The sequence below is a fragment of the Pseudophryne corroboree genome, chromosome 2 (genome assembly GCF_028390025.1).
Source record: "Pseudophryne corroboree isolate aPseCor3 chromosome 2, aPseCor3.hap2, whole genome shotgun sequence".
NCBI lineage: Eukaryota > Metazoa > Chordata > Amphibia > Anura > Myobatrachidae > Pseudophryne > Pseudophryne corroboree.
The window spans coordinates 560,578,542-560,593,290 of record NC_086445.1 but is presented as its reverse complement, the minus strand read 5'-3'; the positions used below and the strand labels follow the sequence as shown (position 1 = coordinate 560,593,290).

Sequence of the window (14,749 nt, the reverse complement as noted above, 5' to 3'; positions counted from 1 at the left end):
CATAAAGACTGACCTGTCAGACTGGAGCTCCGAGTCCTTCTTTGCCCTCAGCCATGGCAGGTCCAGGAGAAGTTTCAGTGCGGCAGATGGATGTGGTTACTGCCATGCTGCATACTTGCCTACTCTCCCGGAATGGCCGGGAGGCTCCCGAAAATCGGGTGACCCTCTTGGCCCCACGGAAGAGCAGACAAGTCTCCCGGTTTTTAACTTACCCCCTTGCCCGGCCACCCACTTTGAGAGTAAAGTGGGCGGTCCGACCAGTAGATGACGCGATTCTTGTTGAATCGCGTCATCATAGTCACGCCCCCTGCTATAAAATGCCGGTTATAGCGGCATTACCTAGCGGGGGCGTGGCTCAATGGTGTAACCCCGCCCTCATTCTGCCTCTGTCCCTCCTCCACACCGCCCCGTTCCGCCTCCTCCCCGCCCCGTTCCGCCTCCTCCCCGCCCACTCCCCTCATCATTTTCCTGCCCAGCCCCTCCATTGAGCCGTCATGGCAGCTCTCTCCCGGAGAGAGCTACCAAAAAGTAGGCAAGTATGCCATGCTGCGAGTCTCAGTTGGTAAGATAGCCCCAGTGTTGGTCACACCCCCCCCCCCTCCTCCTTAGCCAACCGTGCTCCACCGCAACCGACTCTCTGGCAATACGGTGACAGCCTTAGCCAATAAGAATCACTCTTATTCCTATTGGCTATTGCTGTCACAGTGACAGCCTACAGAGACAGCTGCGGCTTCAGCTAACTTTGGCTGTTGCAGCATGCCAATAAGCATCAGCCTAATGCTTATTGGTTATTGCTAGGCTGACTGCTGCATCTGCATCTACCGTGATCGACTGATCTCATGGCCGCAGTGGAATTGATGACCGCGATCAACGCTTTGGCCACCTATGCTTTATATCATACTTGCCTACTTTCCCATTAATTCTGGAAGACTCATGACCTTCAGAAAATCCCCCCGGACTCCTGGGAGATTGAGTAGCTCTCCTGCATCCCGCCCACTTCCTAGTGAAATGGGTGTAACAGGGAAAATCATGATGCGATTCTCACCAAATCACATCACTGTGACACCACATCGTGTAAGGCAATGCAACAGTCACCCCCCTGCCCCCCACCCGCTTCCCATACTGGCCACCAGAAATATCAGCACCGGGAGAAGAAGAAAAATAGTATGCTTTATATGTTACTGTTCTCTATATAGTGGATCTATAAAAAACATTTACAGTCTTAGGGCCTAATTCAAACCTGATCGTAGATCAGTCACACAGACATGCGGGGAGTCGCCCAGCACAGTGCTATTCTGCCCCGCATGTCAGGCCTGACCCCCCCTCACAAGTACAAAAGCATCGCACAGCGGTGATGCTTTTGTACTTGACGAGTAGCTTCCTACCAGTGCAGCTCCTGTGCGCTGGCAGGGAGCTACTCGTAGCTCTGAGGGTCGCAGCGACTGCGTGTGACATCACACAACCGCCGCGACCCGCTCCCCGCACGGTCCGGGCATGGCTGCGTTGCCTGGACCGCGCCCCTAAAATGGCGGCCAAATGCCGCACAGCACCGATCAGGTCTGAATTAGGCCCTTAGTTATGTTCTTTATATACATAGGGGTATATGCAATTGCGGTCGAATTGCGCCTTTTTTTCGACCGTTTTAGGATTCGACTGTACTCGACAGCTTAAACCCTCCACCCGGGACCATGAATTCGACATATTCAATACAAAACGCATTCGACACTCCCCTTGTCGAATAACGGACAAATCGTCGAGTAGTGGGCGTCCTGGATTCGACTTCCCGCCGTTTTGAGCCCTTTATAGGGCTTGTTTGCTGCGTGCTCAGCAGCCATTTTGTGAACCTGCAGAGTGGAGTGGAGGTGCTGCAGAGCTAGCAAATTGGTTGTTGTTTGCTGTGGTATCGTTTGGACACCCAGCAGGCTTTAATCCAGGACGGACAGGAGGATACCTGTTACCCCGGAGGAGAGTCATTTTTGGAGCGATTTCTACATTTGTAGGTAAGTACCACATGTGGTCTGGCGTTGCATGTATGCAGAGCCGGCCCGTACCAATATGGTGCCCTAGGCAAGATTTTGGCTGGTGCCCCCTAGCACCACCGCTGGTTCCGCCTCTGACCTTTCACCTCTTTCCTAGCACCACCACCCCTCATCCATAGCAGTCCTTATTTTGGTGTTTGTACCCCCTATATTTTAAATAGGAACAGTTCACATATCTGGCACACAGCCCAAAAAGGGGTGTGTTTTTGCTGGCAAGGGGCCTGGCCACACAATAGTAACCCCAATTCCAATTACGCCACATAGTACTGCAACTTTATTCACATTTGATCATGCGATAGTGTCCATAATTCATATTACATCCCACAGTAGTATCACTTTACCTTTTAAATGTTTCTCCTCACAGTAGAGCCCCTTATTCACACTACATCACACTGAATTGCTCCTTATTCACATTACACCACACCCTATTGCTCTTTATTCACATTCCACGACACAGTAGTGCCCTTTCTATATGCAATGCCACATAGTAGAGCACCTTATACACATAATGCCACACAGTAATGCCCCTTACACATGAGACACATTATTAATGTCCTTATAATCATAATGCGCCTTACACATTGTGACAGCCTTTATTAATGCCCTTTTACACATAATGTCCTTTACACATATGCTGCACATTATTAATGCTCTTATACACATAATGACACACATAGTGCCCCCTACACATTTGCTGCACATTTTTAGCGCCCCTATACACATAATGACACACATACAGTAGTACCCTGTTACACATATGCCGCACATTATTAATGCCCTTATACACATAATGACACACATAGTGCCCCTTACACATATGTTGCACATTATTAATGCATTTTTACATGACACACATAATGCTCCGTACACATATTCCGAACACTACTGCACAACCAACCCACTCACATGCACACAGCACTCACACTGCCGCTAACACTGTGACCTCTGCCTCTGCTTGGATACAGATGTGTCCTCATAAATCTTGCCTCAATGCTAACGTCGGGCACATTTTTTTTAATGAAAATGCATCTTATTTGCATTACTATGTGGCTAGGATGCGCAAGCAGCTTCTGCTGATTACAATGATATGCAGCATGCCTATATACTGTGTGAGACTGTGGCTGTATCTGCATATGAAATGCTACACACAGAATATAGGCATGCCGCATATCATTTTAATCAGCAGAAGCTGCTGATGCCCCTAGGCATATAAAATGCCCTAGGCAATTGCCTAGTTTGCCTATGCCTATGGCCGGCTCTGCATGTATGTGTTTGTGTAGTGGGGGGGTACCATGAGGTGTACATGTGGCGTTGCTTTGGGGGTGTTTGGGGTATGTATATGTGTGCAGGTATGTGTATATAGCTCCTGCTTGTATTGCTGCATGTTTTTTTTGGAGTTTTGTGTTTGGGAGCAGTTTTTCACGTTTCTTTTTTCATAAAATGTTTTTTTGGGTCATGCTTTTGCATTGGTGTACCTCCAGCATGTGCAGGAATGATTTTTGGCTTGTTTGGGGTGACATTTCAGTGTGTCGGTATCTGCCATGTGGCCGACATGTGTTGTTGTTTGTTCCCAAAACATGTTTTTTTGCTCCTATTTTAGCACTGGTGCATCCCTGCACATGCTGGAGGTACTTTTTGGCTTGTTTGGGCTGACTTTGACTGTGTCGGTATCTGCCATGTGGCCGACATGTGGTGTCGTTTGTTTCCAAAACATGTTTTTTGCTCCTACTTTAGCACTGGTTGACCTCCAGCATGTGCAGGGATGCTTTTTGGCTTGTTTGGGGTGACTTTTCAGTGTGTCGGTATCTGCCATGTGGCCGACATGTGTTGTTGTTTGTTCCCAAAACATGTTTTTTTGCTCCTATTTTAGCACTGGTGCATCCCTGCACATGCTGTAGGTACATTTTGGCTTGTTTGGGCTGACTTTGACCGTGTCGGTATCTGCCATGTGAAAGCCAGCCACCCGGCATGTTTCCTGTTTCGAAATTGTCAAACAGCGATGACTGGCTTAGGATGAAGGAGTCGTGAGACGATCCAGGAAATCCCACAAAAATATTCAAAAATTTAATGTTTACATCACAGACCGCCTGTATATTCATGGAATGGAAATGTTTTCGGTTCCGAAAACATTCTTCCGAATTCCGTGGCGGTCTGATCTGCACATGGGTACAGTCAATCGCGCCCAGAACATTGGGAAAATTGTGTTTGGTGAAAAAGCCTAATTTGATCTCACGACATCCGCTGTCCGTATCTGGAAATCTGATGAACTGGATCGTCAATTTGCGGAAAGCCCTAATGACCTGGGTTATACAGCGCGACAGTGTCGACTGTGAAAAACCGCATGTTTGAGACAAAGCAGGCTGGAATGTGCCTGACGCCAAAAAATGTAACGTAGCCAGCAGTTTCTGGAAACCGCTGACTGCGCGATTGGTCCGTGCCCAAGGTTCCAGGTCAGCCTCCAACAGAGCGTACAGCGAATATATGTCGTGAGTCGATAAGCGATAATTTTGAATCACCTTGAACTCGCTGAGATCCTCCAGTTCACGCCTAGTGCGATACTGGCGTGGACGTGGAAATGAAACATGCAATACTGACTCACCCAATGCAGACATTTGCTGACTTTGATCCTGATGTTCAGCAGCCCTTTCTTCCTCCATGCTTGCAGCCAGCATGAACATCACAATCTGGTCAGAAAAAGGCTCCATTATTGTAGTCAGTACAAAAATAGGATATAAATGTGTTAAAACGCAGGGATTGTCCTACAAAAACGATTCCACAAGAGAGCTGACTGTGTAATGGCTCCTTCTCCCTGAAGTCTCAAACCCGGGAGTGAGGATAGAGGAGTGGCTTTGCAGAAGTGTATCCTGGGTAAAACTGTGGAATCATGGGTACATTTCCCTCAGCAGAGTGAAGAAAAAAATATTATTTTTAAAAATCAATTAAATACTTGTGAGTCAAAAAAAGACAAACCAAGTAGATAATCCCTTCTAATATAAATAGATATGCTATTAGCAATAAAAAAAAAAGCACAAAAAAAACATGTTTTAATTTTTTTTTATTAGATTCCGCCAGCAAAGTGAGGCGGACTGAAATTGACGAAATGACTGTCGAAAAGCACTGTTGTCGAATCGACATTCTTCAATTGAATATACTTTTGTCGAAAAGCCGCATTTTGACCATTGCAGACATGTCGAATTTTGAAAATGTCGATTTGCAAAAAGTCGAATCTGAAACGGCAGGTATTTTGACGAAAAGTACTCTATTGCATTGTCAAATCCAATTCGACATGTTTTTTTTGTCGGAAATGCCCCGTTTTTCGACTTTCGCGGCAATTCGACCGCAATTGCATATACCCCATAGTGATTTAAGTAATGTTAGAAGTTATACAAGTTAAATAATAATGATAATAATAATAATAATAATAATAATAATAGCAATTACCCATGCCAAGCTACACAGACTGACGATCTTGCAAAGAGCCGCCTTCATAATGGACAGGAGGTGAATTATTCCCATCTTAAGAGTTATCAGTTTATCGTAAGAGTATCAGCTAGTTAACAGGAACCTTTCCTCTTGGTGCTGTATGACATAAAAATCTCTGTTATCCATAACAATCAGTGACATAATGTGAATATTTTATAAATAAATAAATAAATACATACAAGAAAATTAACATAGCTAAATTACAGAAAACTAGGAGAAACCTCTAACCCAGTGGTTCTCAAACTCGGTCCTCAGGACCCCACACAGTGCATGTTTTGCAGGTAACCCAGCAGGTGCACAGGTGTATTAATTAATCACTGACACATTTTAAAAGGTCCACAGGCGGAGTTAATTATGTCACTTTGATTCTGTGAGGAGACCTGCAAAACATGCACCGTGTGGGGTCTTGAGGACTGAGTTTGAGAACCTGTGCTCTAACCAATAGATCCATATCTACTATTTATGCATCTTGGATCTATAATGTAATCTTTTGAAATACACATACATGTACATAGAGCTCTATGATGATGTCACTTGACCTACATAATAAACAAAGTATTTTTCACTATAGAACATCCCACACTACTGTAACGGCTTAAATCCAGGTGTAACTAAGACCATTGTTACTAAGCGTGGGCTACATAGTTAATAAACATACCTGTGTATTATTTGCACACTGGTCTGTTCTCGGTCGTGTTGTGCGTCTAGCTAATACTTCTCAAGCTGTCACCAGAAAATCCTTTGAAACCGTTAATTATAAGGAAATGTGTTTTCCCAAGTCTTGTATTTAAGCTGCTTAAAGTGTCAGCACCAAGCAGTGCAGGGTTGTGGTAATATCTTTCAATAAGCCTTTTTTACTCTCTTCACAACATCCATTTATGTACACTCAATGTTGGACTGACCCAATAAAACGTGGACACTTTTGCAAATGACAAACATGTAGCTTAATTGTTACAAAGGATCTTTATGTACCCTAAATCACTTTAAAACACTGTATATTCCATGCACTTAATGTGTTTTGAATAATAATGTTTAGTGATAAAGTAAATAACTAGAATATGCAGATTGCCAAACACATTATACTGTATATACCAGTGGAATATCTATAATAGGTGCAGGATGTGAGCTGTACACAGGCCCATTAGTAAAGGGGCAGCACAGAGGGTGTAGTTATTAGCATTAATGGCTCACAGCACTGAGATCAGGAGCTGAAATCCTAATCACGGCAAATATGCGTGGAGCAGGGGAGTAAGTCGCCCCGAGGCAAGTTTGAGTTTGGTACCCCCCCCTCTAAATAAAAGGGAAAACAAATTTGGTGAGTGGTGTGTGTGTGTATGTGTATACCAGTGACGCTCACCGAACGTCCCTGGTGTATATATGTATATGACTTACAGAATTATATAGATAGTGCTCTCAGTCGGTCTACAGAGGACCAGAGCACGCAGAGAATTGGCATTGCTCCAGCTACGCTGTGTGACAATGACTGGTTGGTAAGACTCACAAAATTCATCCATCTGCAGCATGCAGAATCAGCATTCACCGGGGACCCATCCCACAGTCCAGCAGCAGTGACGGGTGCACCATTGCTTGCTGCAGCGCAGGCTGAGCGGTACACACAGGTGCCGTTCTGTCCCCTATTGCAGGGGTTAGAAGGGCTTGTGGGACAGAGACAGTTAACTCTGCAGAATTACATGCAAGTGCCCCTTCAGGGTTTGGAGCCCAAAGGCAGGCGTCTCCAGGGCTTAAAGTGGTCCTGGAGAGGTGGTGGAATTCATTTACTTCGACACCTACACCTATATGTGATTCATATTACACCACATAGTAATGCCCCTTACTCAGGTTACGTAGTTATGCCTGTGAAAAGGAAGCTGCTGGGACCTGAGGAGGGGATGAATGCTGTCCAACAGACAGAAATAAACGTTATGGTAAGAACTTACCGTTGATAACGTGATTTCTCTTATGTCCACAGGTATCCACAGGATAACATTGGGATATTGTCGAGCGACAGCGAAAATGGCACCAACACGGTCACGAGCTTTCTGGCCTCCCAGGATGCATTGGGGCCTCCACTATATAGTCCCGCCCACTGACTCAGTCAGATCAGTTCTTTCCACAGCGATTATAGGCAGGAACATTAGGTAGAGACCTGTACAGGCGATAAGAACACACATGCACACCCTTCCATACAAGAAGGAAGAGGTTTTTAGTGTTTGTCTAGATCCTCAAATCAGATGCGTCCGGGTGGGATCCCTGTGGATACCTGTGGACATAAGAGAAATCACGTTATCAACGGTAAGTTCTTACCATAACGTTTATTTCTCTGGCTGGGTCCACAGGATTATCCACAGGATAACATTGGGATTCCCAAAGCCATTTTAGTGGTGGGGACGCTCCTGATTGCACAGGAGGACCTTTCGCCCGAAGTCTGCGTCATGAGAGGCAAAAGTATCCAAGGCATAATGTCTGATGAATGTGTTTATGGAAGACCATGTGGCTGCCTTACATATCTGTTCTGCTGATGCACCCTGTTGTGCTGCCCAAGAAGGACCTACCTTACGTGTAGAGTGTGCAGAGACATTAGCCGGAATAGGGAGATCTGCATGAGAATAAGCTTCAGATATTACCACTCGGAGCCATCTCGCCAGCGTCTGTTTACTAGCAGGCCAACCTCTCCTATGGAATCCGTAGAGGATGAAGAGGGAATCTGTTTTCCTGATGGCACTAGTACGATCTATATAGATTTTTAAAGACCGGACCACGTCCAGTGACGCTTCTCCCGCAGATAGTCCCGATACCTGAAAAGCTGGGACTACAATCTCTTCATTCAGGTGAAACTTTTACACCACCTTTGGAAGATAACTAGATCTCGTTCTGAGAACTGCTCTGTCTGGAAAAAAACTTAGGAATGGAGACTTACATGATAATGCTCCTAAATCTGACACTCTTCTGGCTGACGCCATTGCCAGTAAAAAAAGAACTTTAATCGTTAACCACTTAAGATCCGCTCTCTCAAGTGGTTCAAACAAAGGACCCTGGAGAAATTTAAGAACTAAATTCAAATCCCAGGGAGCTGCAGGAGGAACAAATGGAGGTTGAATATGTACTACTCGTTGGAAAAACGTACGTACATCCTGTAGGTCAGCAATCTTCTGCTGAAACCATACAGTCAACGCTGAGACTTGCACCCTCAAGGAAGCAACCTTCAACCCCTTATCCAATCCTGCCTGCAGAAAATCCAAAATTCTAGCTACTTTAAAGGCTCTTGGATTGTAATTTTTTCCAGAACACCAATGAATATAGGCTTGCCATATTCTATGATATACACGGGCCGAAGAAGGCTTTCTTGCTCTAAGCATGGTTTGGATTACTTGCTTTGAAAATCCTTTAGCCTCTAAGATAGAGGTTTCAACAGCCACGCCGTCAAAGACAGGCGATCCAGATGACTGTGACAACAAGGACCCTGCATTAACAGATCTGGACGTTGAGGGAGCAGTATCGGTGCTTCCACGGACATTCTCCACAGATCTGTGTACCAATGCCTTCTTGGCCAAGCTGGAGCTATTAGAATGATTGCTCCTTTTGCCTGTTTTATCTTTCTCACTACTCTGGGTAACAGAGATATTGGAGGGAACAGATATGCCAGCTGAAACCTCCATTCTACTGACAGTGCGTCTACCAGGACTGCTCCTGGGTCCCTTGTTCTTGATCCGTACCTCGGAACTTTGTTGTTTAGACGAGACGCCATAAGGTCTATCTCCGGTAGACCCCATCTGTTCACCAGTGTCTGAAACACTTCTGGGTGTAGTGCCCATTCGGTTTCCTGAATGGTGTGCCGACTGAGAAAATCTGCTTCCCAATTTAGTACACCCGGGACAAATACTGCTGACAATGCTGGGAGATGGAGTTCTGCCCACTTTAGAATGGGAGTTACTTCCTCCATCAGACTCTTGCTGTGAGTCCCTCCTTGATGATTTAGGTATGCTACTGCCGTCGCATTGTCTGAGCGGATCTGGACTGGTCTTCCTTGTAGATTGTCCTTTGCCTGAACTAGGGCCAAGTAAATGGCTCTTATTTCTAACAGATTTATCGGCAGGCGACTTTCCCTTGCGGTCCATTTTCCCTGGAACCATAGGCTTCCGAGTACCGCCCCCCAACCTTGCAGGCTGGCATCTGTCGTCAGGACTTGCCACTCTTTTATCCAAAAGGGTCTCCCCTTGTTTAAATGGTCTGTCTGTAGCCACCATGCTAGAGACCTTTCTACATTTACTGGAATCTTTATCATCTGCTTCTTTATTGTTTGATGATTTCCGTTCCATTTTGTCAAAATGAGATGCTGCAATGGTCTGGAGTGGAATTGCGCATATTCCACCATGTCGAACGTTGATACCATCAGACCAACAGTCGCATTGCTGCATGGACTGACATTGTCTGGGCTTGCAACGCTTCCTGAGCCATGACCTGCACCTTGACTATTTTCTTCTCTGGTAAGAGAACTCTCTGTAGGTCTGAATCCAATATGGCTCCCAAATGAACCATCCGCTGTGATGGATTCAGGGACGACTTCTCCCAATTTATGAGCCACCCGTGTCTCTGTAAACAAACTATCGTCTGTTGGAGATGGCTCAACAGTAAATCTTGCGACTGTGCTAAGATTAATAGGTCGTCTAGGTATGGGAATATCCTTATCCCTTGTTTGCGCAGACAAGCTGCCATAACCACCATGATCTTGGTAAACACCCTGGGTGCTGTAGCTAGCCCGAAGGGCAGAGCTTGGAACTGGAAGTGTTCCTTGAGGATGGCAAACCTGAGGTAACACTGATGTGATAGTGCTATAGGCACATGTAGGTAAGCATCCCGCACATCCAGAGATACCATATAGTCTCCCGGTTCCATAGCCAACATTATGGAGCGTAACGTCTCCATGTGGAACTTCGGGATCCATATGTAATTGTTCAACATCTTCAGATTTAGAATTGGTCGATATGACCCATTTGGTTTCTGGATTAGAAACAGATTGGAGTAATACCCCTGTCCCTTTTGTGATGGAGGTACTGGGACAATCACACCTGACTGCAGTAATTTTTGGACTGCTTCTTGCAGGGCATTGGCCTTCGACTCTATACGAGACGGGCTGGTGCAAAAAAATCTTTGAGGAGGCTGCCTCCTGAATGGGAACCCATACCCCTGAGATACTATCTTCTGCACCCAGGCATCTGTTGTTGACTGTTGCCATGTGTGTGCAAATTGCAGGAGTCGGCCCCCAACTCTGGAATCCTCCAGGCGGAGGCCCGTCTCTTCAGGCTGAGGGCTTTTGTTCAGGTTTGGAAGCTGGCTTTTTGCTAGCCCACTGCTTCCTACCCCTGGATTTAAACTGGGGTTGTTTAGGCTCCTCTTTACCTTTCGCTTTGCTTTGCCAGCGAAATGAGCGAAATTTTAAACCCTTGGACTTAGGGTTGTAGGTAGCCGGAAATCTGACCTTCTTCGATTCAGCCTCTGACTCTAGGATATCCGATAAAGGTTTTCCAAATAATATATTACCCACGAAAGGCAATGCTTCCAATTCCTTCTTGGACTCCGCATCTGCCTTCCAGGTCCGTAGCCAGACTGCTCTGCGAGCGACTACTGCCAGGGCTGAAGCTTTAGAAGCAACAGTGCCTACATCAATGGCTGCTTCTTCTAAATACTGGGCAGATTGTCTTAAACGGCAAAGACGATCCTCTTGCTCCCTAGTAGGAGAGGGGATGTCATTCTCTAGTTCCTCTATCCATTCGCCCATTGCCTTTGCTACCCAGGCCGAAGCCATAGCAGGTCTTACCACTGCACCCACAAGAGAAAAAATATTTTTCAATAGGCTCTCTACCCTCCTGTCTGTGACATCATTCAAAGAGGTAGATGACAGTGGCAAAGCAGATTTGTGCACGAGTCGCAGAACATGTGCATCTACTTTTGGAGGAACTTCTCTCTTCGAACAATCTCCAGCAGGAAATGGATAATAAGAATCCCATCTCCTAGGAATCTTATACTTTTTACCGGGCGCTGCCCAAGACTCATCCATTATTTCCGTCAACTCCTCTGACGCTGGAAATTCAGCTTTCACTGACTTTGTTCGTTTGAATACAGGTGCTTTTGCTTTTAACGCTGTCTTGGCTGGTTCTTCCAGAGAAAGCACAGCCTTTACTGCATTAATGAGTTCAGCTACATCATCTGAACTAAAGCTCTGCGACTGATCATCATACGGAGTTGAATCTATTGTTTCCGCATCATCATCCGATGTATCCTCTTGTGTAGTCTGCCATACAGACGTATCTGTCTTAGTCTTACCTACCCCTTGGTTGCTTGTAGAGGCTACTGGAACCAAACCATGGGAAGGGAGCTGCATGTATGGGTTCATAGTGTAACCTAACCCTTGAGGTGGTGCTACTGGAGCTAACCTGTCCGCTATTGAAGACAGAGTCTTTGCGAACATATTCCATGGTAGCTCTACTGGAGGTTGAACTAACTCCTGCTTTTTACTTCGCTGAAAAGCGAAACAGTTTGCACACAAACCCTCATAAGTGACCAATTGAATCATATCAATTACCCCTGACTTACAAGATAAGCATGTTAGGGCTGTAGGAGTGCTTGACAAATTCTCCTCATCACTTTTGCCGCTCACAGACATTTTTTCTGATATTGACTACACAATTTTGTGACTGAACCACACCCTATAATCAGTATATAGAGGTGAAATCAATCTGACCACAGTGCACCTGATTTGAGGGTCAGAACAGGACTGACATTACACAGAAAAGTCAGCACACATACTAGCAGTCAGTCACATGTTAAAGCATTAGACATTGTCATATGAGAATACAACCTCCATAATAACTTATACATAAGTAGGAAAATTGTACTTCTGTTTAACTGGTTCTTTTTCAACATAACATGCAGAAAACACAGTAATATACAGGTCTCATATGCAATAGGTACTAAAAATTAACAGTGCACACTAAGAAGTAGAAGGAATTTTTAGTACTGTATACCCTGCCTCCAGGGAGCGGGATACAGGGAGACTCACCACACTTCCATATCCAAGCAAGACGCTCGAAAGACGCTGAGTGGATTCAGACGCTACTGGTGTACACTGCCGCTCTTGGTAACTGATAACGGACACGGACGCTCACCAACGGACACGGACGCTGAGCGACTCCACGTGCATGCAGACACTAAAGGCCTGCGACTCGGTCTGGGCGGGTTTATATCCAGTGTACACAACCGCAGCGTCTAAGCTGCGACCGAGTACCCTCGTGGTAGCGTCTGAGCCGGAAGTGAGATCATTCAGTTCATGAAACGAGAGACCCGCGGGAACTGGCCATGAACTCGGAGGAGGGACGGCCAGGAGAGCGTCTGAAACCCCCTGTTGACTTAAACTCCCAGGATCGCGGCCTCACCTAGTCCTGGCGCCTATGATCCCCGGAGCGTAGCGCTGTCACACTCGAGATGTTCGGCGCATCAACACGCTGTTTGTAGTCTCCACCAAATCAGCGTAGCTGTGTCCTGACCCCTCTAGTAAGAGGAAGTCCATATACTCACTGTCTCCCCATGCTCCGGCCACAGCCTGGTAACGTCTGCTGGACCTGCTAGAACATCCGACACAGACGCCCGTCGAGACAGCACTGTACCGCGAAGGTAAGCGTTGTTGCGACCCGGTGGGGAGTTGTTGGAGCGACTCTTTCTAATACACGTTCAAGACGCTGTTAAGAGAAGTCGCTCAAACCAAAACAGTAAGTCTATAAAAATAAAGTAATGAAAACTTGAGGCTGCTTTCACAGCAGCCCTGTGACCATGCGGCTTCCTGCCGCACCAAGCAAAAAACTGATCTGACTGAGTCAGTGGGCGGGACTATATAGTGGAGGCCCAATGCATCCTGGGAGGCCAGAAAGCTCGTGACCGTCTTGGTGCCATTTTCGCTGTCGCTCGACAATATCCCAATGTTATCCTGTGGATAATCCTGTGGACCCAGCCAGAGAAAGTGTGAGTACCAGGAGAGGTAGGCTGTAAATGAAGGATCATGGAGGCACCAGGACCTGAGGAAGAGGGAGGTGGCTGCAGCTCACCAGTAACACTAGTGCCGCCTGCATCATCTATTGACATAGGTAATGGGGCAGGTTTTTCTGTTGGAATTGCTGTGCAAGGCAATGGAGGTGGTGGAACTAATTCCCCCTACCATTACAGCTGGTGGAACTCAGTTCCACCTCGTTCCCCCCCACTTTAACCCCTGGGCGTCTCCATTGCCTCTGGGAGTTACTTCCCTGTGTGGAGCTTGCATGTTCTCCCTGTATTTGCATAGATTTCCTCCCACAATAGACTTCTGGAAGAAAAAAAAAACCATGACCGCTACTGTTTAAATGTAAGTGTGTACATGTAATAGGAGGTACTGTATAGATTGCGAATCTATATGGGGCAGGGACTGATGAGAATACTTACTGTATGCACAGTGCTGCAGATTATGGGCCTTATTCAGGTTTGTTAGCGAACCAAAAAAGCACACTAATGGGCAAAACTATGTTGCACTGCAGGTGGGGCAGATGTAACGTGCACCTGTGCAGAAAGATTTAGATTTGGGTGGGGTGAGTTCAAACTGAAACCTAAGGGGGTTATTCAGGTTGGATTGCAGATTCTGCTGAAAAACAGAATCTACAATCTATTCTTTCGCATGCTGGTGGCTGCCCAACACAAGGCGAGGCCACCCAGAATGCTGACCAGGCCACCCAGCGGCTGCAACTGCAATTTAATTGTGGTCGCAGCAACTGTGGATGATGCCCTACATCTGCAGCCCAGCTGCGAAAGCAGGCGGCCACCAACATTTTTCCCATCGAAGCTGGTGCATGTGACACCAGACAGCCACCCTGAAAACGCTGCTGACCCACCCACATTTTCCCCATGTTGCCCCCGCAACAGTCTGTCACTGCCAACCCCACCCTCCCCTTTGTGAACGCCTCTACCTGTCAATCAGGTAGAGGCGTTTGCAGCCAATGTTATGTGATCGAAATGGCCAGGATGCACATGCGTAGAATGGGACCTGCACATGCGCAGTGGAGCCGCCGTTGGGGATATTGCAGTGATGCGACCTATAAATTCCAGTGTAAAAATAAAGCAGCCAGAAACAATATAACCCACCCAAATCTAAATGTCTCTGCACATGTTAAATCTGCCCCACTTGCAAAAGATGCTGCTACTCTCAATAG

General features: G+C 46.3%; 1 protein-coding gene across 8 annotated transcripts in view; it reads right to left on the bottom strand.

Moving 5' to 3' along the window:
• The window catches only part of LOC135035683 (uncharacterized), a 231,396-nt gene that overhangs the window by 168,584 nt on the left and 48,063 nt on the right, over nucleotides 1-14,749 (bottom strand). For 3 of the 8 annotated variants that reach the window (XM_063954358.1, XM_063954360.1, XM_063954359.1), the window contains exon 2: nucleotides 5,481-5,618. The exons of 4 other annotated variants lie outside the window; for them this stretch is intronic. In XM_063954358.1, coding sequence (XP_063810428.1) covers nucleotides 5,481-5,555 — 75 coding nt within the window. In that variant the 5' untranslated portion in view covers nucleotides 5,556-5,618. Of the gene's footprint in view, nucleotides 1-4,638; nucleotides 4,842-5,480; nucleotides 5,619-14,749 lie in introns of those variants that run through there. One more of the 8 variants, XM_063954363.1, reaches the window with a different exon arrangement.